The sequence below is a fragment of the Schistocerca americana genome, chromosome 11 (genome assembly GCF_021461395.2).
Source record: "Schistocerca americana isolate TAMUIC-IGC-003095 chromosome 11, iqSchAmer2.1, whole genome shotgun sequence".
Taxonomy (NCBI): domain Eukaryota; kingdom Metazoa; phylum Arthropoda; class Insecta; order Orthoptera; family Acrididae; genus Schistocerca; species Schistocerca americana.
The window spans coordinates 130,658,764-130,683,970 of record NC_060129.1 but is presented as its reverse complement, the minus strand read 5'-3'; the positions used below and the strand labels follow the sequence as shown (position 1 = coordinate 130,683,970).

Sequence of the window (25,207 nt, the reverse complement as noted above, 5' to 3'; positions counted from 1 at the left end):
AATGGAATGTTGTCTACTCCCGGGGCCTTGTTTCGACACAGGTCTTTCAGTGCTTTGTCAAACTCTTCACGCAGTATCATATCTCCCATTTCATCTTCGTCTACATCCTCTTCCATTTCAATAATATTGTGCTCAAGTACATCGCCCTTGTATAGACCCTGTATATACTCCTTCCACCTTTCTGGTTTCCCTTCTTTGCTTAGAACTGGGTTTCCATCTCAGCTCTTGATATTCATACAAGTGGTTCTCTTTTCTCCAAAGGTATCTTTAATTTTCCTGTGGTCAGTATCTATCTTACCCCCAGTGAGATCAGCCTCTACATCCTTACATTTGTCCTCTAGCCATGTCTGCTTAGCCATTTTGCACTTCCTGTCGATCTCATTTTTGAGACGTTTGTATTCCTTTTTGCCTGCTTCATTTACTGAATTTTTATATTTTCTCCTTTCATCAATTAAATTCAATATCTCTTCTGTTACCCAAGGATTTCTATTAGCCCTCGTCTTTTTACCTACTTGATCCTCTGCTGCCTTCACTACTTCATCCCTCAGAGCTACCCATTCTTCTTCTACTGTATTTATTTCCTCCATTGCTGTCAATTGTTTCCTTATGCTGTCCCTGAAACTCTGGACAACCTCTGGTTTAGTCATTTTATCCAGGTGCCATCTTCTTAAATTCCCACCTTTTTGCACTTTCTTCAGTTTTAATCTACAGTTCATAACCAATAGATTGTAGTCAGAATCCATATCTGCGCCTGGAAATGTCTTAAAATTTAAAACCTGGTTCCTAAATTTCTGTCTTACCATTATATAATCTATCTGGAACCTGTCAGTTAAGAAGAAATGAAATATCAGACAGTGTGTCGCCCATAAACTGGGTGTTTAGTATACAGGGTGGTCCATTGATAGTGACCGGGCCAAATATCTCACGAAATAAGCGTCAAACGAAAAAATACAAAGAATGACCGTAGCAGCAGCGCAGTTCCGGACTGAAGCGCCTAGAACCGCTCGGCCACAGCGGCCGGCAGTGTAATAACACCTTTTTGCACCACATCGTTAATCTTGTGCAATATTTTTCAGATTTATATTAGAACAAATAAGCCATCGGTCACAAATATTAAGTCAAAATTGACCAGGTTTCGACGCTACTGCAAGCGTCGTCTTCAGAATTAAACTAAATCTTCTAAAACATAATAGGTATATAAGACATTCATGAAGCGATGTGTGTGCTGACTGGAGAAAGATGCAGTACTTACAAGTCACATTCTAAAACAATCCAAGCCAGAAAGGCGACGTCATGAAAAGTTGAGTTTTGTTGCAACCCGTGTTCACTCAGGTACGAGCAGCACTTAGCGGCTCGCCATCTTTGTACAACTTTTCGTGACGTCGCCTTTCCGGCTTAGATTTTTTACAATGCGACTTGTAAGTACTGCATCTCTTTCCAGTCAGTACACTCTTTAGTTTATTACTGTCTTATACAGGGTGTTACAAAAAGGTACGGCCAAACTTTCAGGAAACATTCCTCACACACAAAGAAAGGAAAGATGTTATGTTGACATTTGTCCTGAAACGCTTACTTTCCATGTTAGAGCTCATTTTATTACTTCTCTTCAAATCACATTAATCATGGAATGGAAACACACAGCAACAGAACTTACCAGCGTGACTTCAAACACTTTGTTACAGGAAATGTTCAAAATGTCCTCCGTTAGCGAGGATACATGCATCCACCCTCCGTCGCATGGAGTGCCTGATGCGCTGATGCAGCCCTGGAGAATGGCGTATTGTATCACAGCCGTCCACAATACGAGCACGAAGAGTCACTACATTTGGTACCGGGGTTGCGTAGACAAGAGCTTTCAAATGCCCCCATAAATGAAAGTCAAATGGGTATCTGCCAACTCCGCATTTGTAAACATTGCAGTTACTGCAAAACCACGTTCGTGATGAACACTAACCTGTTGATGCTACGTACTGATGTGCTCGATGCTAGAACTGTAGAGCAATGAGTCGCATCTCAAAACAAGCACCGAAGTCAACATTACGTTCCTTCAATTGGGCCAAGTGGCGGTGAATCGACGAAGTACAGTACATACTGACCAAACTATAATGAGCTCTAACATGGAAATTAAGCGTTTCCGGACACATGTCCACATATCATATTTTCTTCGTTTGTGTGTGAGGAATGTTTCCTGAAAGTTTGGCCGTACCTTTTTGTAACGCCCTGTATACCTATTATGTTTTAGAACAGTTAGTTTGATTCTGAAGACGACGCTCATAGTAGCGTTGAAACCTGGTCAATTTTGACTTAACATTTGTGACCGAGGGCTCATTTGTTCTAATATAATTCTGACTCGGTCACTGAACCTTAGCAGCTATGTTCGAAGATTTTCAGATTTGTTTGTCCAGTAAATTTGACACTGTAGTAGTCCACGTACTGATGTTCACCAAACGACAGTGGGGCGGTATGTTGCGTGCCTCCCAGAAGGCGAGGAACGCTCGGACGTGTGAGTGAGCTGACGGGTGTCGGGTGCAGAGCGAAGTGTGAAGCAGCGGGCGGCAGACAAATCACGCCGGCAGCGTCCATCAGCGCCCCGCGAGGCATTAAGCAATTCGCGGCAGTTAGGGCCGTAACGAAGTGGAGTGGGGCGCACGGCGCAGAGCGGGCCGCTTCTCACGTCCCAGGGGGAGGCCGCCAATTGCTCTGCGGACGATCCGAGCCGACCCTCGCCGGCCGTTCCCAGCGGACCAGGGATACCCGCAGGGGACGCCTGCACTCAGCTGACGGTGTGCGGACATCTGCCACGATTTTACCCGCTCCGAAGGGTTGGGTTGTCTGGGGGAAGAGACCAAACAGCGAGGTCATCGGTCTCATCGGATTAGGGAAGGACAGGAAAGGAAGTCGACCGTGCCCTTTCAAAGGAGCCGTCCCGGCATTTACCTGCAGCGATGTAGGGAAATCACGGAAAAACTAAATCAGGATGGCCGGACGCGGGATTGAACCGTCGTCCTCCCGAATGCGAGTCCAATGTCTAAACCACTGCGCCACCTCGCTCGATCGCTCCGAAGGGTTGGTTCCCTTGTGTCCCCACCCACCCCCTCCTCCTCCTCCTCCTCACCCTCATTTAGTAACTCCACTTTAGTGGCACTGTCATCACTACCGTCGCTGTCGCGCAGTAAAGGTACTTACTGAGCCTTTCCGCTGCTTTACTTAACACAGGATATCTTTGGATTTTCCGTCACATTTCTAGAGAGAATTTCGTTGCGGGAACTACACTACTGGCCATTAAAATTGCTACACCAAGAAGAAATGCAGATGAAAAACGGGTATTCATTGGACAAATATATTATACTAGAACTGACATGTGCTTATATTTTCACGCAATTTCGGTGCATAGATCCTGAGAAATCAGTACCCAGAACAAACACCTCTCGCCGTAATAACGGCCTCGATACGCCTGGGCATTGAGTCAGACACAGCTCGGATGGAGTGTACAGGTACAGCTACCCATGCAGCTTCAACACGATACCACAGTTCATCAAGAGTAGTGACTGGCGTATTGTGACGAGCCAGTTGCTCGGCCACCATTGACCAGATGTTTCAATTGGTGAGAAATCTGGAGAATGTGCTGGCCAGGGCAGCAGTCGAACATTTTCTGTATCCAGAAAGGCCCGTACAGGACCTGCAACATGCGGTCGTGCATTATCCTGCTGGAATGTAGGGTTTCGCAGGAATCGAATGAAGGGTAGAGCCACGGGGCGTAACACATCTGAAATGTAACATCCACTGTTCAAAGTGCCGTCAATGCGAACAAGAGGTGGCTGAAACGTGTAACCGATGGCACCCCATACCATCACGCCGGGTGATACGCCAGTATGGCGATGACGAATACACGCTTCCAATGTGCGTTCACCGCGATGTCGCCAAACACGGATGCGACCATCATGATACAGTAAACAGAACCTGGGTTCGTTCGAAACAATGACGTTTTGCCATTCGTGCACCCAGGTTCGTCGTCGAGTACACCATCGCAGGCGCTCCTGTCTGATGCAGCGTCAGGGCTAACCGCAGCCACGGTCTCCGAGCTGATAGTCCGTGCTGCTGCAAACGTCGTCGAACTGTTCGTACAAACGTCCCCATCTGTTGACTGAGGGATCGAGACGTGGCTGCACGATCCGTTACAGCCATGCGGATAAGATGCCTCTCATCTGGACTGCTAGTGATACGAGGCCGTTGGGATCCAGCACGGCCTTCCGTATTACCCTCCTGAACCCACTGATTCCATATTCTGCTAACAGTCACTGGATCTCGGCCAACGCGAGCAGCAATGTCGAGATACGATAAACCGCAATCGCGATAGGCTACAATCCGACCTTTATCAAAGTCAGAAACGTGATGGTACGCATTTCTCCTCCTTACACGAGGCATCACAACAACGTTTCACCAAGCAACGCCGGTCAACTGCTGTTTGTGTATGAGAAATCGGTTGGAAACTTTCCTCATGTCAGTACGTTGTAGGTGTCGCCACCGGCGCCAACCTTGTGTGAATGCTCTGAAAAGCTAATGATTTGCATATCACAGCATTTTCTTCCTGTCGGTTAAATTTCGCGTCTGCAGCACGTCATCTTCGTGGTGTAGCAATTTTAATGGCCAGTAGTGTATTAAATGCATCTCGCATTGAAATCCGCACCAAATTTCGAGCCTCACTAAAAGTTCGCCAATCTTGGACATTTTGCGTTTGTCTAAATTATACGTGACTTCTCTGGTGCTCCTGCAGCAGCTTTCTGTCGTGTTTTGTGTACCACGGAGGATCAGTTCCGTCTCTTATTAATTTATTTGGTACGAATCTCTCGAGTGCTGTTGATAACATTTCTTTGAACGTAAGCCACATATGGTGTTCACTTACATTGTTTGGAAGAATTGGAGACTGTCTGTTAGAAAGACGTCAACCGAATTTTTAGCTGCTGTTATAAATAGATATATTTCGCTTTTAGTTTTAGTGTATTTATTTTTTACGGTATTGAGCCTCGCTACGACTGTGTGTTCAGTAACCCCTGTATCCGTCGTGATGCTCAGGATTGTTTGTGGCTCAGAGATCAAGTGTGTTTTCGTAACCATTTACAATTTAAATGGCTTCGTGAAGTAATTATTCAAAAAATTTGAAAAAAAAAGAAAACATTTAGAACAATTACGGAAGTTGGTTTCTATCTATAATAGGGTCTGAGAATGTATTTTTTTCAACATACGGAAGGTAGATTGAAGTCACTGCCAACTATAATTGTATGAGTAGCGTCCCTATTTGTGATGAGACTCAAATTTTTTTTGTACTGTTCAGCAACTGCTTCATCTGAGACCGGGGGGTCGGTAAAAGGAGCCAGTTATTAATTTATTCCGGTTGTCGAATATAACCTCTGCCCATACTAATTCACAGAAACTGTCTGCTTCAATGTCGCTTGTGAGCTGGAACACACATTACATTATTTTTCCTTAAGTTGTGCTTCTTGTTTCTGTTGTAGTGCAGCACATTACAATTACAGCTTTTCCATCCAAAATCTAGGATGCTTTCTCTGTGACCCTGTAAATACCAGAGCTAAACAATATAGAACAACAACGTACGTTACAAGCATAGCATTCTGTATTACTTCATTTCCTTATTTCTAACATTTTGAAATTGTAGGTCGACTTTAGATGACATGTCTGTCATAGATGTTCTTATATTTAGTGAACGTATTTTCAGTCATGTTTTGAACATTGTCCCGCTACACTTTATTAACAAATGTTTCGCCGCTAGGGATATCGCATTTTAGAGAGTAAATTAATATCGAGTATGTTGTTGTTCTTTTCAAACATTCACATACCCATTTCTTCTTTCCTTATAGTCTGTTGGGCATGCAGTTGTAGTAATTAAAGTAGGCACAGATGCAATGACCAAAAAGAAATGATTAGGGTACATTCGCATTCTCTTTACATCGTTCCTTTCTTGTTGCTCCCATGGCGATGGACTATTTCTATCGCAATCAGTAAGCGTGAAAGGAAGCTACCGTACAGACAGAGGGATCTATATTTATATTTGGCAGAACTAATTACATACTGACATGATCGTCGGCATTGTTTTCGTTTCCCAAGAGTTGTAAATATTTCGATATCGGAAAAGAAGCTTTGTATTTGGCCAAGATGTCGAAGAAGAAGGTCCCTTACGTACTGGTTGTACCTAGTAAGATGTGGAGGCGTCGGTTTGAAAGCGGACAGAAGAAGTACAAGGAAGGGCGTCCCTTACCTGAGGGGTCGCTACTCAAGCTACCTGGCGAAGGGGCGAGTGTGGCAAATGTCCGGCATTACAGCTGACAGATATACAGGCTTCGGCGCTAAGTCTGAACACATTTCAGTTTGAATTTCCCACCATATCGCAGGTCCACCAGAGGTCGCCATTGGCGTTCTTGAAAGCCATAGGCATAGACATAGCCATAGCCATAGCCATAGGCATAGACAGTGAAGAACCAAATAAACTGGTACACCTGCCTGATATCGTGTAGGGGTCTCGCGAGCACGCAGAAGTGCGTGGACTGGACTAATGTCTGAAGTAGTGCTGGACGCAATTGACCCCATGAATCCTGCATGGCTGACCATGTATCCGTCAGAAGATACGGAAGACACTCAGCTGGCGGCTACACGGGTAGCGCAGGCTGTGTGGCGTGGACTGGGCGTTTTTTTTAGCTTAGAAGGCCTCGGGAAAGTACGGGGTGGGCTGCAATCTCAAAGGGTGCATGGCAAATACAGGACGTGCTTGGATCAAGGAACAGTCGGAATTGTAGTTGCAAATTGTTGTAATTGTGCTGGGAAAGTCCCTGAGCTACAAGCGCTAATAGAAACCACAGAAGCTGAAATCGTTATAGGTACAGAAAGCTGGCTAAAGCCTGAAATAAGTTCTGCAGAAATTTTTACGAAGTTTCAGACTGTGTTCAGGAAAGATAGATTAGGCAGAATTGGTGGTGGAGTGTTTGTGTCTGTCAGTAGTGGTTTATCTTGTAGTGAAGTCGAAGTAGATACTACGTGCGAATTGGTATGGGTGGAGGTTATACTTAACAGCCAAACTAAGTGAATAATTGGCTCCTTCTACCGACCCCCAGACTCCAATGATATAGTTGCTGAACAGTTCAGAGAAAATTTGAGTCTCGTGACAAATAAATACCCCATTCATACGGTTATAGTTGGTGGGGACTTCAACCTTCCCTCTATATGTTGGCAAAAATACTTGTTCAAAAGACTGTGCGGCTGGTCCCGGCGGAGGTTCGAGTCCTCCCTTGGGCATGGGTGTGTGTGTTTGTCCTTAGGATAACTTAGGTTAAGTAGTGTGTAAGCTTAGGGACTGATGACCTTAGCAGTTAAGTCCCATAAGATTTCACACACTTGTTCAAAACTGGTGGTAGACAGAAAACATCTTCCGAGATTGTCCTAAATGCTTTTCCCGAAAATTATTTCGAGTAGTTAGTCCACGAACCCACGCGAATTGTAAATGGTTGCGAAAACACACTTGACCTCTTAGCCACAAACAATCCAGAGCTAATAGAGAGCATCATGACTGATACAGGGATTAGTGATCACAAGGTCGTTGTAGCTAGGCTCAATACCGTTTCTTCCAAATCCACCAGAAACAAACGCAAAATAATTTTATTTAAAAAAGCGGATAAAGTGTCACTAGAAGCCTTCCTAAGACACAATCTCCATTCCTTCCGAACTAACTATGCAAATGTAGACGAGATGTGGCTCAAATTCAAAGATATAGCAGCAACAGCAATTGAGAGATTCACACCTCATAAATCGGTAAGAGATGGAACTGATCCCCCATGGTACACAAAACAGGTCCGAGCGCTGTTGCAGAGGCAACGGAAAAAGCATGCGAAGTTCAGAAGAACGCGGAATCCCGAAGATTGGCTAAAATTTACAGACGCGCGAAATTTGGCACGGACTTCAATGCGAGATGCCTTTAATAGGTTCCACAACGAAACATTGTCTCGAAATTTGGTAGAAAATCCGAAGAAATTCTGGTCGTATGTAAAGTACACAAGCGGAAGACGCAGTCAATACCTTCGCTGCGCAGTGCCGATGGTACTATTACCGACTGTGCCGCTAAAGCGGAGTTATTGAACGCAGTTTTCCGAAATTCCTTCACCAGGGAAGACGAATGGAATATTCCAGAACTTGAAACACGAACAGCTGCTAGCATGAGTTTCTTAGAAGTAGATACCCTAGGGGTTGCGAAGCAACTCAAATCGCTGGATACGGGCAAGTCTTCAGGTCCAGATTGTATACCGATTAAGTTCCTTTCAGATTACGCTGATACAATAGCTCCCTACTTAGCAATCATATACAACCGCCCGCTCACCGATAGATCTGTACCTACAGATTGGAAATTTGCGCAGGTCACACCAGTGTTTAAGTAGGGTAGTAGGAGTAATCCATCGAACTACAGACCTATATCATTGACGTCGGTTTGCAGTAGGGTTTTGGAGCATATACTGCATACAAACATTATGAATCACCTCGAAGGGAACGATCTATTGATACGTAATCAGCGTGGTTTCAGGAAACATCGTTCTTGTGCAACTCAGCTAGCTCTTTATTCGCACGAAGTAATGGCCGCTATCGACAGGGGATCTCAGGTTGATTCCGTATTTCTGGATTTCCGGAAAGCTTTTGACACCGTTCCTCACAAGCGACTTCTAACCAAGCTGCGGGCCTATGAGGTATCGTCTCAGTTGTGCGACTGGATTCGTGATTTCCTGTCAGGAAGGTCGCAGTTCGTAGTAATAGACGACAAATCATCGAGTAAAACTGAAGTGATATCAGGTGTTCCCCAGGGCAGCGTCCTGGGACCTCTGCTGTTCCTAATCTATAGAAATGACATGGGTGACAATATGAGCAGTTCTCTTAGGTTGTTCGCAGATGATGCTGTACTTTACAGTCTAGTAATGTCATCCGAAGACCAGTATCAGCTTTATGTCGTACAGTCATCGAGGATACACGAGTGGGGCTCTGCTGCCGAAAGCCCACATCGATGACGTTTCGTCGAATGTTTCGCACGTTGACACTTGTTGACGGCCCAGCATTGAAATCTGCGGCAATTTGCGGAAGGGCTGCACTTCTGTTACGTTAAACGGTTCTTTTCAGTCGTTATTGGTCCCGTTCTTGCAGGTTCTTTTTTCCGGCCGCAGCAATGTTGGAGATCTGATGTTTTACCGGATTCTCGATATTCACGGTACACTCCTCAAATGGTCGTACGGGAAAATGCCCACTTCATTGCTACCTCGGAGATGCTGTGTCCTAACGCTCGTGCGCCGACTATGACATCACGTTCACATTCATCTACATCTACATGGTTATTCTGAAATTCACACTTAAGTACCTGGCAGAGGGTTCATCGAACCATTTTCATACCACTTCTCTACTATTCCACTCTCGAATGGCGCTTGGGAAAAAGGAACTCCTAAATTTTTCCGTTCGATTTTGATTTCTCTTATTTTATTATGATGATCATGTCTCCCTACGCAGGTGGGTGTCAACAAAATATTTTCGCATTCGGAAGAGAAAGTTGGCGATTGAAATTTTGTAAATAGATTTCGTTGCAGATTAGAGATTAGATTAGTACTTGTTCCATAGATCATGAATACGACACTTCGTAATGATGTGGAACGTGTCAGGTTAATAAAAGGTGTCTATACAAGATATTACATTACAGAAAATATAACATGACAATATACAGGGTGAGTCACCTAACATTACCGCTGGATATATTTCGTAAACCACATCAAATACTGACGAACCGATTCCACAGACCGAACGTGAGGAGAGGGGCTAGTGTAATTGGTTAATACAAACCATAAAAAAATGCTCGGAAGTATGTTTTTTGACACAAACCTACGTTTTTTTAAATGGAACCACGTTAGTTTTGTTAGCACATCTGAACATATGAACAAATACGTAATCAGTGCCGTTTGTTGCATTGTAAAATGTTTATTACATCCGGAGATATTGTAACCTAAAGTTGACGCTTGAGTACCACTCCTCCGCTGTTCGATCGTGTGTATCGAAGAGCACCGAATTACGTAGGGATCCAAAGGGAACGGTGATGGACCTTAGGTACAGAAGAGACTGGAACAGCACAATACGTCCACATGCTAACACCTTTTTATTGGTCTTTTTCAGTGACGCACATGTACATTACCATGAGGGGTGAGGTACACGTACACACGTGGTTTCCGTTTTCAATTACGGAGTGGAATAGTGTGTGTCCCGACATGTCAGGCCAATAGATGTTCAATGTGGTGACCATCATTTGCTGCACACAACTGCAATCTCTGGCGTAATGAATGTCGTACACTCCGCAGTACGTCTGGTGTAATGTCGCCGCAGGCTGCCACAATACGTTGTTTCATATCCTCTGGGGTTGTAGACACATCACGGTACACATTCTCCTATAACGTACCCCACAGAAAGAAGTCCAGAGGTGTAAGATCAGGAGAACGGGCTGGCCAATTGATGCGTCCTCCACGTCATGGTAATGTACATGAAAGGGATGGGATTTAAGTCAGTGACAATGCTCCGCCGGCCGGGATGGCCGAGCGGTTCTAGGCGCATCAGTCTGGAACCGCGCGACCGCTACGGTCACAGGTTCGAATCCTGCCTCGGGCATGGATGTGTGTGATGTCCTTAGGTTAGTTAGGTTTAATTAGTTCTAAGGCTAGGGGACTGATGACCTGAGAAGTTAAGTCCCATAGTGCTCAGAGCCATTTAAACCATTTGAAGTCTTCTGCGTTCTGGCGATATAAATACTTGTCTTGCCATGCTCGTCTGTTTGAAAGTTTTTTTTTCACGAAACGTTTTTCTCGCAAACTCGACAATAGAAAACAATTCCGTCGTATGAAAATGTCCCAGGACGGCCAGCTATCCGCGAAACGACGTTTTTTTTCCGGGCGCATGGCGTACAACACGTTACACGGTACACACGTAAACACGTTCAGCTGTGTACAAGTAAATAGAAATCGTAACTAAAACAATGGACGTGTGACAAAAAGCTTGCGTAGTTTAATTTGATTGCTACCTATGCGTACGGTACGACAGCGGAGTGGATTAACTGGGGGTGTGGGCGCAGGAGCGTTGACTCTGCCTGTTCCTGTTCTGTAATGATTTCGCTAGGCAGTGGCCTCTCGGTTAGCGACTGCACGCAGTTCCAGTTCGCGCTCAATCTGTGAGACATCAAAAGTAGATCGAGCTAGAGACCACGAGTCTAAATTTTTAAAATATTGTAAACATAGAGCGAAAAACTGGTAGAAGCGGACCTCGCGGAAGATTAGTTTGGATTAAGTAGAAATGTTGGAACACGTGAGGCAATACTGACCCTACGACTTATCTTAGAAGAAAGATTAAGGAAAGGCAAACCTACGTTTCTAGCATTTGTAGGCATAGAAAAAGCTTTTGACAATGTCGAGTGGAATACTCTCTTTCAAATTCTGAAGGTGGCAGGGGTAAAATACAGGGAGCGAAAATCTATTTACAATTTGTACAGAAACCAGATGGCAGTTATAAGAGTCGAGGAGCATGAAAGGGAAGCAGTGGTTGGGAAGGGAGTGAGACAGGGTTGTAGCCTCTCCCCGATGTTAATCAATCTGTATATTGTTCAAGCAGTAAAGGAAACAAAAGAAAAATTCGGAGTAGGAATTAAAACCCATGGAGAAGAAATAAAAACTTTGAGGTTCGCCGATGACATTGTAATTCTGTCAGAGACAGCAAAGGACCTGAAAGAGCAGCTGAACGGAATGGATAGTGTGTTGAAAGGAAGATATAAGATGAACATCAACAAAAGCAAAACGTGGATAATGGAATGTAGTCGAATTAAATCGGGTGATGCTGTGGGAATTAGATTAGGAAATGAGACACTTAAAGCAGTAAAGGAGTTTTCCTATTTGGGGAGCAAAATAACTGATGATGGTCGAAGTAGAGAGGATATAAAATGTAGACTGGCAATGGCAAGGAAAGCGTTTCTGAAGAAGAGAACTTTGTTAACATCGAGTATAGATGTAAGTGTCAGGAAGTCGTTTCTGAAAGTATTTGTATGGAGTGTAGCCATGCATCGAAGTGAAACATGGACTATAAATAGTTTGGACAAGAAGGGAATAGGAGCTTTCGAAATGTGGTGCTTCAGAAGAATGCTGAAGATTAGATGGGTAGATCACATAACTAATGAGGAGGTATTGAATAGGATTGGGGAGAAGAGAAGTTTGTGGCACAACCTGACAAGAAGAAGGGACCGGTTGGTAGGACATGTTCTGAGGCATCAAGGGATCACAAATTTAGCATTGGAGGGCAGCGTGGAGGGTAAAAATCGTAGAGGGAGACCAAGAGATGAATACACTAAGCAGATTCGGAAGGATGTAGGTTGCAGTAGGTACTGGGAGATGAAGAAGATTGCACAGGATAGAGTAGCATGGGGAGCTGCATCAAACCAGTCTCTGGGCTGAAGACCACAACAACAACAACAACAGAGCGAAAATATGCATCGTCACTAGTTTTTTGATAAATTATGCAATGACCGATGCAAAGGAGCCGGATATGCAAATGCATATGCAAGATGCAGATGCATATAATACGGTCTCCTGTAGTAAGGTAAAAATGTGCGTGGAGTGATGGTGACGGGCACAGCTGCCGTAGATACTCGCCGCAATCAAGGGCCCCCAGGGTGAGAGGCAAGGCAAGGAGACTCACCCGTAGCAAGCATCTCGAAACTCCCTGGCAGATTAAAAGTGTGTGCCGGACAGGGACTCGAACTCGGGACCTTTGCCGTTCGCGGGCAAGGGCTGCACCGGTGAGCTACGCAAGCGCGACTCACAACTCGTCCTCACAGCTTTACTTCCGGCAGTATCTCGTCTCATACCTTCCAAACGTCACAGAAGTTTCTGTGAAGTTTGCAGGGCTGGAGACGAGTTACTGGCGTAAGTAAAAGCTGTGAGGACGGGTTGTGAGTCGTACTTGCGTAGCTCCGTGATAGCGCACTTGCCTGCAAAAGGCAAAGGTCCCGAGTTCGAGTCTCGCTCTGGCACACAATCTGCCAGGGAATTTCGTATCAGCGCAGAGTTGCTGCAGGTTAATAATTTCGTACTGAATCAAGAATCCCGATCGGAAGAGAAAACTATTACATCCATACCATTCTTGGGTCGCGGTAAACGTAGTTGTAACTGAACATTGAAATGGCTGAGCGTATTATATTGCACAGTTAAACTTGCAACGGAAAAGTAAATTTCGAACATCAACACCAACCTTTAGAACACAAAAGATTTACTTTTACACTGTAACTGAAATGTTGAACCAAATGATCCGGTCTTAATTTGAAGCTGGCCGCTGTGGTCGAGCGGTTCTAGGCGCTTCAGTGCGGAACCGCGCTACTGCTATGGTCGCAGTGCTATGGTCGCAGGTTCGAATCCTGCCTCGGCCATGAATGTGTGTGATATCCTTAGCTTAGCTAGGCTTAAGTAGTTCTAAGTGTAGGGGCCTGATTACCTCAGATGTTATCCCATAGTGCTTAGAGCCATTTGAACCATTTTTCTTAATTGCAAAAACAGGCACACTTGATATTTGTCGATTTCAGCGCCATCTATCACGAATGGAAAATTATTGTTTGAGTAAAGTGCACTTAGTGTTTGTAGTCGAATCCGAATATGCTATAAATAAGGGAGTTCCCATTTGAAACTAGAAAGTTGAGCTCGTCTGTGCAGAAGGATTGGTTAGGTGGTGGTCTGTTCTAGTGCAGACTTTTCACCTAGAACATTTTTTTTTTTTTTTTTTTTGTTTGTTTGTAGAATTCGTCGTTCTCGAGTTATTTAAGTGTCTCACGTTGACATAAATACGCTGTACTATGTATAGGAGTGGGCCGAAAATTGAACCTCCTGGGACTCCCTTCTGATTTCTCCCCAGTCATTAAAGTTCTCTCTTCTTTCAAGGTTGCTTAAATTATTCATCAGATCTTTTTGCGCTGTATTTGTTAAGTACAGGGTGTTTCAAAAATGACCAGTATATTTGAAACGGCAATAAAAACTAAACGAGCAGCGATAGAAATACACCGTTTGTTGCAATATGCTTGGGACAACAGTACATTTTCAGGCGGACAAATTTTCGAAATTACAGTAGTTACAATTTTCAACAACAGATGGCGCTGCAAGTGATGTGAAGGATATAAAAGACAACGCAGTCTGTGGGTGCGCCATTCTGTACGTCGTCTTTCTGCTGTAAGCGTGTGCTGTTCACAACGTGCAAGTGTGCTGTAGACAACATGGTTTATTCCTTAGAACAGAGGATTTTTCTGGTGTTGGAATTCCACCGCCTACAACACAGTGTTGTTGCAACAAGACGAAGTTTTCAACGGAGGTTTAATGTAACCAAAGGACCGAAAAGCGATACAATAAAGGATCTGTTTGAAAAATTTCAACGGACTGGGAATGTGACGGATGAACGTGCTGGAAAGGTAGGGCAACCACAGAGGGCAACGCACAGCTAGTGCAGCAGGTGATCCAACAGCGGCCTCGGGTTTCCGTTCGCCGTGTTGCAGCTGCGGTCCAAATGACGCCAACGTCCACGTATCGTCTCATGCGCCAGAGTTTACACCTCTATCCATACAAAATTCAAACGCGGCAACCCTGAGCGCCGCTACCATTGCTGCACGAGAGACATTCGCTAACGATATAGTGCACAGGATTGATGACGGCGATATGCATGTGGGCAGCATTTGGTTTACTGACGAAGCTTATTTTTACCTGGACGGCTTCGTCGATAAACAGAACTGGCGCATATGGGGAACCGAAAAGCCCCATGTTGCAGTCCCATCGTCCCTGCATCCTCAGAAGTACTGGTCTGAGCCGCCATTTCTTCCAAAGGAATCATTGGCCCATTTTTCAGATCCGAAACGATTACTGCATCACGCTATCTGGACATTCTTCGTGAATTTGTGGCGGTACAAACTGCCTTAGACGACACTGCGAACATCTCGTGGTTTATGCAAGATGGTGCCCGGCCACATCGCACGGCCGACGTCTTTAATTTCCTGAATGAATATTTCGATGATCGTGTGATTGCTTTGGGCTATCCGAAACATACAGGAGGCGGCGTGGATTGGCCTCCCTATTCGCCAGACATGAACCCCTGTGACTTCTTTCTGTGGGGACACTTGAAGGACCAGGTGTACCGCCAGAATCCAGAAACAATTGAACAGCTGAAGCAGTACATCTCATCTGCATGTGAAGCCATTCCGCCAGACACGTTGTCAAAGGTTTCGGGTAATTTCATTCAGAGACTACGCCATATTATTGCTACGCATGGTGGATATGTGGAAAATATCGTACTATACAGTTTCCCAGACCGCAGCGCCATCTGTTGTTGAAAATTGTAACTACTGTAATTTCTTTGTCTGCCTGAAAATGTACTGTTGTCCCAAGCATATTGCAACAAACGGTGTATTTCTATCGCTGCTCGTTTAGTTTTTATTGCCGCTTCAAATATACCGGTCATTTTTGAAACACCCTGTATGATGCAGGCGAGTTATGTGTAAAGCCATCAATTCCATAAAATGCCAGTTTTTCTGAAGAGAGCATAGTGATCTGTTGAATCAAACGCCTTGGAAAGATCAGAGAAAATACGAACTGGCTATAATTTGTTATTTAAGGCGTGAAATATTTGTTAAGTGAATGTGTAAATAGCATTCCCAGAAGATGTACATGACATAGTCCAGAGGATGAGTTCGGTGTAGATTAGTAGGTGAATATGAGTTAGTGTAGTAGGAGAATACGACGTAGTCTAGTGGGCGACGTAGTCCAGAAGATGAAACTTCTTGGCAAAGGCCCCGAGTTCCAGTCTCGGTCCGGCGCACAGTTTTAATCTGCCAGGAAGTTTCATATCAGCACACACTCCGCTGTAGAGAGAAAATTTCATTCTAGAAACATCCCCCAGGCTGTGGGTAAGCCATGTCTCCGCAATATCCTTTCTTCCAGGAGTGCTAGTTCTGCAAGGTTCACAGGAGAGCTTCTGTGAAGTTTGGAAGGTAGGAGACGAGGTACTGGCAGAAGTAAAGCTGTGAGGACGGGGCGTGAGTCGTGCTTCGGTAGCTCAGTCGCTAGAGCACTTGCCCGCGAAAAGCAAAGGTTCCGGGTTCGAGTCTCGGTCCGGCACACAGTTTTAATCTGCCAGGAAGTTTCATATCAGCGCACACTCCGCCGTCGAGTGAAAATTTCATTCTAGTCCAGAAGATGAATATGATGTAGTCTAGGAGGGAGGAAGACACATACATGTTGACTGGTTGATGAATTCGGCACAGCCTAGTACCTGAATATGATGTAGTGAACATGATGGATGCATACGGTGTAGTCTAGTATGAGTGAACACAGCATGGTCTAGTATGTGAATGCTGTAGGCAGTCTAGAAGGTAAAAGCGACGTACGAGGCGTGTTTGTCAAGTAAGTACCGTTTTGAAATTTAAAAAAAAGACGTACTAAGATATGTCAATAATTTTATTATTACTTGAAAGCCTGTACCTTAATCTACGCACTGACGCCATTACAGTCTGATTCTTCTTTGTTTACGTTGTGTACTGAGTGTTTAAGAGTCCCGCAGACTGTGAAGTACGGGCTGTTATAAGATTTCTTTGTGCTAAAGGCCTAAAAGCGATCGATATTCGTCGTGAGATCTGTGCAGTTTACTGAGAAAACGTTAAGAGTGATGGAATGGTAAGAAAGTGGGTGAGAGCGTTTAAAGATGGCCGCACAAATGTGCACGATGAACAACGGAGTGGGCGTCCTTCGGTCGTTAATGAAAGTTTGGTGCAGGAAGTGGACAGTAAGGTGAGAGAAAACAGACGCTTTACAATTTCCTCCTTGCGGGATGACTTTCCTAATGTTTCTCGTAGTGTTTTGTATGATATTGTGACCGAGCACTGGAATTACCAAAAATTGTGCGCACGTTGGGTACGGAAAATGTTGACGGATGTGCACAAAACCGAACGTTTAGACAGTGCATTGACTTTCCTTGAGCGGGACCACAACGACGGTGATGATTTCTTAAACCAAATTGTTACGGGCGATGAAACACGGGTGGCCTACGTCACACCAGAATCAAAGCAACAGTTCATGGAATGGCGGCCTTCAGATTCACCCAGCGGAAGTTTAAGCAAACAATTTCTGCCCGGACAATCATGTGCACAGTTGTTTGGGACAGAAAAGGAGTATTGCTTGTGGAATTTCTGCCTGCAGCTTACTATAACACAGTGCACAATCTGCACCGTTCAATTCAGAACAAAAGACGCGGCAAATTGAGCAAGGGTATCGTTTTGCTGCAAGACAATGCACGTCCGCATGTGGCGAATCGGACCAAAGATCTCATCACACCTTTTCGATGGGAAACTCTAGATCATCCTCCGTACAGCCCCGATCTTGCGCCCAGTGACTACCATCTGTTCCTGCATTTGAAGGAACACCTGGGCGGCCAGCGTCTTGAGGACGATGGGGAAGTCAAAACAGTGGTGGTGATGCAGTGGTTAACAAGTCAGGCGGCAGACTTCTATGAGGAGGGTATTCAAAAACTGGTACAACGGTATGACAAGTGCCTCAGTATTGACGGAAATTATGTAGAAAAGTAGATTAAGGTAGAGGCTTTCATGTAAAAACAAAATTGTTGAGATATCTTAGCACGTTTTTTTTAAATTTCATAGCGGTACTTACTTTAAAAACACGCCCCTAGTTTAATAGGAGACTACGGCATGATACAGTAGTCAAGACAATGCACCTTCTTTAATATTTTATTGAATTTTGGTCCATAAGACAATAAGTTCATCCTGTTTGGTTGTTGACAGCTACAAGTTACAATTATTTAAGAGACATTACATTAAATTGTTAGAATAAAGTTTTTAAAACAAAAATCTTTTGGTGAACCAGCTGGAATATGCAGATTAAAACACATATCACATAAAACACTTTGAAACAGCGCAGAATATGTTCCGTCAGAGTGTTATATCTATAAATTAACTACAATAAAATTAAAATAATAAAATTGCTGTTTGAAGTAAATTCAGTGATTGCTTTAATAAGTTGCGCATTGTTATCACTTAAGTGTGAAACTACATTGTGTGGTAATTGGACATGGATGAACTTAACCGCTACGTATTTCTTTTGTTTTCTTTTTTTTTTCTGGCACAGCTTAGTACTTGGTACAAGGAAACAACAGACAGTTTAGATCTGTAACGGAATGATGGCCACAGGCGCAACATGGTGCCACATTGACACTGATTCTATGCAGAGGAGGCAGGAAAACTTGTGTCCAAATCGCGTCCTGCAATGGTAGGTGGTCTGTTAGGGAAGTACGGCGCAGTGTATTGGTAGGCTAGAACGTGTAGACGACGTAGTCGGTGCGGAAGCGCCGGCTGTCCACGGAGTACTGGTTGTCCGCCTGGCACTCGTAGTAGCCGGCGTCGCGCTGCATCGCCGGGTCGATCTCCATCTTGGAGCGCACCGTGTCGTTGCCCGAAGTCCACTCTCGCACCTGCAACCGCCATACCAGTACATTCTTCACGTGTACACTCGTCAGGAGGCGTGGCTCTAAAACAGAGGTGGCCAGGGTATTTCAAAATAGCTTCCTGCTTAAGCTAATAAGAAGGGACATTAAACAGCCATGTAAAAAACCATGGATCACTGACGGGATTAAAGTATCTTCTGAAAGCGAAAGGGAAGTGTACGAGGCGTGTTTTTTTTTACGAGGGCAGTTCAATAAGTAATGCAACACATTTTTTTTCTGAAACAGGGGTTGTTTCATTCAGCATTGAAATACACCAGGTTATTCCCCAATCTTTTAGCTACACAACACTATTTTTCAACGTAATCTCCATTCAATGCTACGGCCTTACGCCACCTTGAAATGAGGGCCTGTATGCCTGCACGGTACCATTCCACTGGTCGATGTCGGAGCCAACGTCGTACTGCATCAATAACTACTTCATCATCCGCGTAGTGCCTCCCACGGATTGCGTCCTTCATTGGGCCAAACATATGGAAATCCGACGGTGCGAGATCGGGGCTGTAGGGTGCATGAGGAAGAACAGTCCACTGAAGTTTTGTGAGCTCCTCTCGGGTGCGAAGACTTGTGTGAGGTCTTGCGTTGTCATGAAGGAGAAGTTCGTTCTGATTTTTGTGCCTACGAACACGTTGAAGTCGTTTCTTCAATTTCTGAAGAGTAGCACAATACACTTCAGAGTTCATCGTTTGACCATGGGGAAGGACATCGAACAGAACAACCCCTTCAGCGTCCCAGAAGACTGTAACCATGACTTTACCGGCTGAGGGTATGGCTTTAAACTTTTTCTTGGTAGGGGAGTGGGTGTGGCGCCACTCCATTGATTGCCGTTTTGTTTCAGGTTCGAAGTGATGAACCCATGTTTCATCGCCTGTAACAATCTTTGACAAGAAATTGTCACCCTCAGCCACATGACGAGCAAGCAATTCCGCACAGATGGTTCTCCTTTGCTCTTTATGGTGTTCGGTTAGACAACGAGGGACCCAGCGGGAACAAACCTTTGAATATCCCAACTGGTGAACAATTGTGACAGCACTACAAACAGAGATGTCAAGTTGAGCACTGAGTTGTTTGACGGTAATCCGTCGATCATCTCGAACGAGTGTGTTCGCACGCTCCGCCATTGCAGGAGTCACAGCTGTGCACGGCCGGCCCGCACGCGGGAGATCAGACAGTCTTGCTTGACCTTGCGGCGATGATGACACACGCTTTGCCCAACGACTCACCGTGCTTTTCTCCACTGCCAGATCACCGTAGACATTCTGCAAGCGCCTATGAATATCTGAGAGGCCCTGGTTTTCCGCCAAAAGAAACTCGATCACTGCCCGTTGTTTGCAACGCACATTCGTTACAGACGCCATTTTAACAGCTCCGTACAGCGCTGCCACCTGTCGGAAGTCAATGAAACTATATGAGACGAAGCGGGAATGTTTGAAAATATTCCACAAGAAATTTCCGGTTTTTTCAACCAAAATTGGCCGAGAAAAAAAAAAGTGTTGCATTACTTATTTAACTGCCCTCGTAAGTAGCGTTTTGTCACACTGCGACCGCAGAGCTGCGGTCGGCGTTCTGCGCATGCGCACTGGGTTCCTACAGCTGTTGTCTACGCACTGACGCCATTACAGTCTGATTCTTCCTTGTCTACGTTGCGTACTGAGTGTTTAGGATGCCTCCGATAATCGTGAGTCACGCCGACTGTGAAGTACGGGCTGTTATAAGATTTATTGCAAGCGAACCTCCCCATCGCCGCCGCACCCCCCCCCCCCCCCCCCCCCCCCCCCAGGTTTAGTTACGAGGTTTGTCCGGAAAATACGTATAAAAGTTGAATAATAACTTTATTTTACATTTATTCAGGTATTACAATATGGTCTCCTTCAAAGTACTCTCCCTGAGACGCGATACACTTCTGCCAACGCCGTTTCCACTGTTGATAACATTGCTCGGAGTCTTCAGTTGTGATGTTGTTCGGTTGCCGTGCCGTTTCCGCCTTGATGGCTTCCACATCTCCCTAGTGCCGCCCCCGAAGCACCATTTTGCATTTCGGGAACGTGAAGAAGTCACACGGGGCTAAATCGGGTGAATAAGGCGGGTGGTCTGTCACGGTGGTTGAGCTTCGGGCCAAAAACTCACGCACAACGAGCGACGCGTGAGCGGGCGCATTGTCGTGATGGAGGATCCACCTGCCCCCTTTTGCCAACTCCGGTCGAACTCGGGCCACACGAGCTCTGAGACGTGTCAGAACTTCAACGTAAAAATTTCCGCTCACTCTCTGGCCGGGAGGGACAAATTCCTTGTGAACAATGCCCCTAGAATCAAAGAAAACAATCAACACTGTCTTCACATAGGACCTCGATTTTCGCGACTTTTTTGTTCTCGGTTCTCCTGCTAGTTTCCATTCCTCGCTTTGAGATTTGATCTCCACATCGAATTCGTAAAACCAGGGCTCGTCTCCAGTGATGACTCGGTTGAGAAAGTCCCCTCGCTCCTCTGCTTCCAACCAATCCTCACAGCACTCGACCCTCTTTGCTTTCTGTTCTGGCGTCAAGAGCTTCGGTACGATTTTCGCACACAATTTCTTCATTTCAAGTTTTTGTGTCAGGATTTCGTGAAGCAATCATTCTGACTGTCAATCTACGGTCTTTAAGAACACAAGCCCGAATTCGTTCAACATCTGCATCGGAACTCGATGTCGACGGGCGTCCTGGGCGAGGGTCATCGTTCACTTCTTCTCGACCGTCCTGGAACCTTTTCAACCACTTGTTCACGGTCGGTTCCTTCAGAGAATTGTCTCCGTAAACCTGTTTCAAACACTCAGAAATCTCACGGCCATTCTTGCCTGCAAGAAAGTTGATGTTGACGTGCTGTTCCTCAATCAGATAGAGCTCCATGCCGATGGCAGGTGAAAAAGGGCGACTGTCAACAAGCTGCCGCACACTCCCACCTTCACGCAGAGTGCTCTGACTCGAACTGAGCGTAGATGGGATTGATTACAGCAGTAGTCCCACCTGGCGCTGACTGCAACTTGTAACTAAAGACATTATTCAACTTTTATACGTATTTTCCGGACATACCTCACATAAGTTGGCACAGTGGATAGGCCTTGAAAAACTGATCACAGATCAATCGAGAAAACAGGAAGAAGTTGTGTGGAACTATGAAAAAAATAAGCAAAATATACAAACTGAGTAGTCCATGCACAATATAGGTAACATCAAGGATAATGTGAGCTCCGTGGTCCCGTGGTTACCGTGAGCAGCTGCCGAACGAGAGGTCCTTGGTTCAAGTCTTCCCTCGAGGGAAAAGTTAAATTTTTATTTTCAGACAATTATCAAAGTTCAGGCACTCACACATAATCAACTTCGCTCTACAAAATTCCAGGACATGTTCAGATTTGCTTGGACATATGCAGGATTTGACGGTCTACACACGGAAACATTTGAAAACGTAAAAAACATATGTTTTGACAGAGCACAGGGAAAACTGTGCGATTCTGAAACTGTTGCATTCATTTGTTGCAGTTTATGTGACAAACTCCTATGTTTTCATCACATTTTTGGGAGCGATTATCACATCCGCAAGAAAACCTAATTCGGGCAAGGTAGAAGAGTCTTTTTACCCATGAACAAGTTAGGTGGGTCGACAACATATACCTGTCATTTGACGCACATGCCGTCACCAGTGTCGTATAGAATATATCAGACGTGTTTTCCTGTGGAGGAATCGGTTGACCTATGACCTTGCGATCAAATGTTTTCGGTTCCCATTGGAGAGGCACGTCCTTTCGTCTACTAATCGCACGGTTTTGCGGTGCGGTCGCAAAACACAGACACTAAACTTACTACAATGAACAGAGACGTCAGTGAACGAAAGGACAGATCATAACTTTGCGAAAGTAAAGGAAGTAAATTTTTCACTCGAGGGAAGGCTTGAACCAAGGACCTCTCGTTCGGCACCTGCTCACGGTAACCATGGGACCACGGCGCTCCTGAACTCGTATTACCTTGATATTGCCTATCTTACACATGGACTACTCAGTTTGTATATTTTGCTTATTTTTTTCATAGTTCCACACAACTTCTTCCTGTTTTCTCGATTGTTTTTCAAGGCCTATCCACTATGCCAACTTATAACTAAATCTGAGGGGGGTGCGATGGGGAGGTTCCCTTGTTAGTGCTACAGGCCTAAAATCGATCGATATTCATCGTGAGATCTGTGCAGTTTACTGAGAAAACGTTAAGAGTGATGGAATGGTAAGAAAGTGGGTGAGAGCGTTTAAAGATGGCGGTACAAATGTGCACGATGAACAACGGAGTGGGCGTCCTTCGGTCGTTAATGAAAGTTTGGTGCAGGAAGTGGACAATAAGGTGAGAGAAAACAGACGTTTTACGATTTCCTCCTTGCGGGATGACTTTCCTAATGTTTCTCGTAGTGTTTTGTATGGCTTTGTGGCAGAGCACTCGAATTACCGAAAATTGTGCGCACGTTGGGTATCGAAAATGTTGACGGATGTGCACAAAACCGAACGTTTAGACAGTGCATTGACTTTCCCTGAGCGGGAGCCGGCCGAAGTGGCCGTGCGGTTAAAGGCGCTGCAGTCTGGAACCGCAAGACCGCTACGGTCGCAGGTTCGAATCCTGCCTCGGGCATGGATGTTTGTGATGTCCTTAGGTTAGTTAGGTTTAACTAGTTCTAAGTTCTAGGGGACTAATGACCTCAGCAGTTGAGTCCCATAGTGCTCAGAGCCATTTGAACCTTGAGCGGGACCACAACGACGGTGATGATTTCTTAAGCCAAATTGTTACGGGCAATGAAACACGGGTGGCCTACGTCACACCAGAATCAAAGCGTCATTCCATGGAATGGCAGCATACAGATCCATCCAGGAAAGTGAAGTTTAAGCAAACAATTTCTGCCCGGAAAATCATGTGTACAGTTTTTTGGAACTGAAATGGAGCATTGCCTGTGGAATTTCTGCCTCGCAATCAGACAATCAATGCAGCGGCTTACTGTAAGACATTGCACAATCTGCACCGTTCAATTCAGAACAAAAGACGTGGCAAGTTGAGCAAGGGCATAGTTTTGCTGCGAGACAATGCCCGTCCGCATGTGGCGAATCAGACCAAAGATCTCATCACATCTTTTCGACGGGAAACTCTAGAGCATCCTCCGTACAGTCCTGATCTTGCGCCCAGTGACTACTATCTGTTCCTGCACTTGAAGAAACACCTGGGCGGTGAGCGTCTTCAGGACGATGACGAAGTCAAAACAGGTTGATGCAGTGGTTAACAAGGTATTCAAAAACTGGTACAACGTTATGACGAGTGCCTCAATATTGACGGAAATTATGTAGAAAAGTAGATTAAGGTACAGGCTTTCGTGTAAAAATAAAATTAATGAGATATCTTACCACGTCTTTTTTTGCTTTCAAAACGGTACTTACTTTAAAAAAACACACCTCGTATCTTTTGCTAAGAACATGTAGAGACCCTGCAGTAGTTACGCACTACAAAAACTGTTCAAAATGACTAAGTAAGGTTATTAAAAAATCAAGGAACATGCACATAATGTCAGAAATCAGTACGTCTGACAACAGAGTTAAGGCAATATGGAATACAGTGAAGCAAGAGACAGGGCAGCCAACTACAGAAGAGGATCACATTACTACTAAATTGAATGGGAGGGTTATAAATGACAAAGTCACAGGTAGCATATGTATTTAATAATCATTCCTTAAACATAGTAGAAAGCATAGGGACCAACAGTTCACGACAAAGATCACAGCAATATGTTGAAGAAGTAACTCTCATAAAATTAAATCATACGAATGTACCACCAGCTTCTACTTCTAAAATTAAGAGGGTCACACATTCTGTGTGAAATCTTATGGGACTTAACTACTAAGGTCATCAGTCCTTAAGCTTACACATTACTTAACCTAATAATCACACACACACACACACACACACACACACACACACACACACACACACACACACACACATATGCCCGAGGGAGGACTCGAACCACGGACCAGGGGGTGTGGGGTGGAAGGGGGAGCTGCGCGAACCGTGGCAAGGCGCATAGACCGCGCGGATACCCCGCGCGGCGGCACATAAAGATGAACGACCATTAGCTGTGGAGGGTGAGGGCCCCCCCCCCCTTCAGATTTAGTTATAAGTTGGCACATTGGATAGGCCTTGAAAAACTGAACACAAATCAATCGAGAAAACAGGAAGAAGTTGTGTGGAACTATGAAAAAATAAGCAAAATATACAAACTGAGTAGTCCATGAGCAACATAGGCAACATTAAGGAGAATGTGAGCTAAGGAGTGCCGTGATCCCGTGGTTAGTGTGAGCAGCTGCGGAACGAGAGGTCCTTGGTTCGAGTCTTCCCTCGAGTGAAAAGTTTACTTTCTTCATTTTCGCAAAGTTATGATCTGTCCGTTCGTTCATTGACGTCTCTGTTCACTGTAATAAGTTTAGTGTCTGTGTTTTGCGACCGCACTGCAAAACCGTGCGATTGTTATTGAACTCGCGAGCTATATTTGCTGGATTCATATTGCCCACGGAATACACCTCACGTGTTTAATGCACTCCCGTCCAAAGTAGCGA

At 44.9% G+C, this 25,207-nt stretch overlaps 2 protein-coding genes across 2 annotated transcripts in view; one reads left to right on the top strand and one right to left on the bottom strand.

The window, feature by feature from the left end:
• The window catches only part of LOC124554137 (procollagen-lysine,2-oxoglutarate 5-dioxygenase), a 465,996-nt gene that overhangs the window by 335,641 nt on the left and 105,148 nt on the right, over positions 1-25,207 (top strand). The window lies entirely within an intron of this gene.
• LOC124554138 (immunoglobulin domain-containing protein oig-1-like) overlaps positions 17,819-25,207 on the bottom strand; it is a 40,477-nt gene continuing 33,088 nt past the window's right edge. The window contains exon 4 of the mRNA XM_047128204.1: positions 17,819-18,567. Within this exon, the coding sequence (XP_046984160.1) occupies positions 18,409-18,567 (159 nt within the window). The 3' untranslated portion in view covers positions 17,819-18,408. The remainder of the gene's footprint in view (positions 18,568-25,207) is intronic.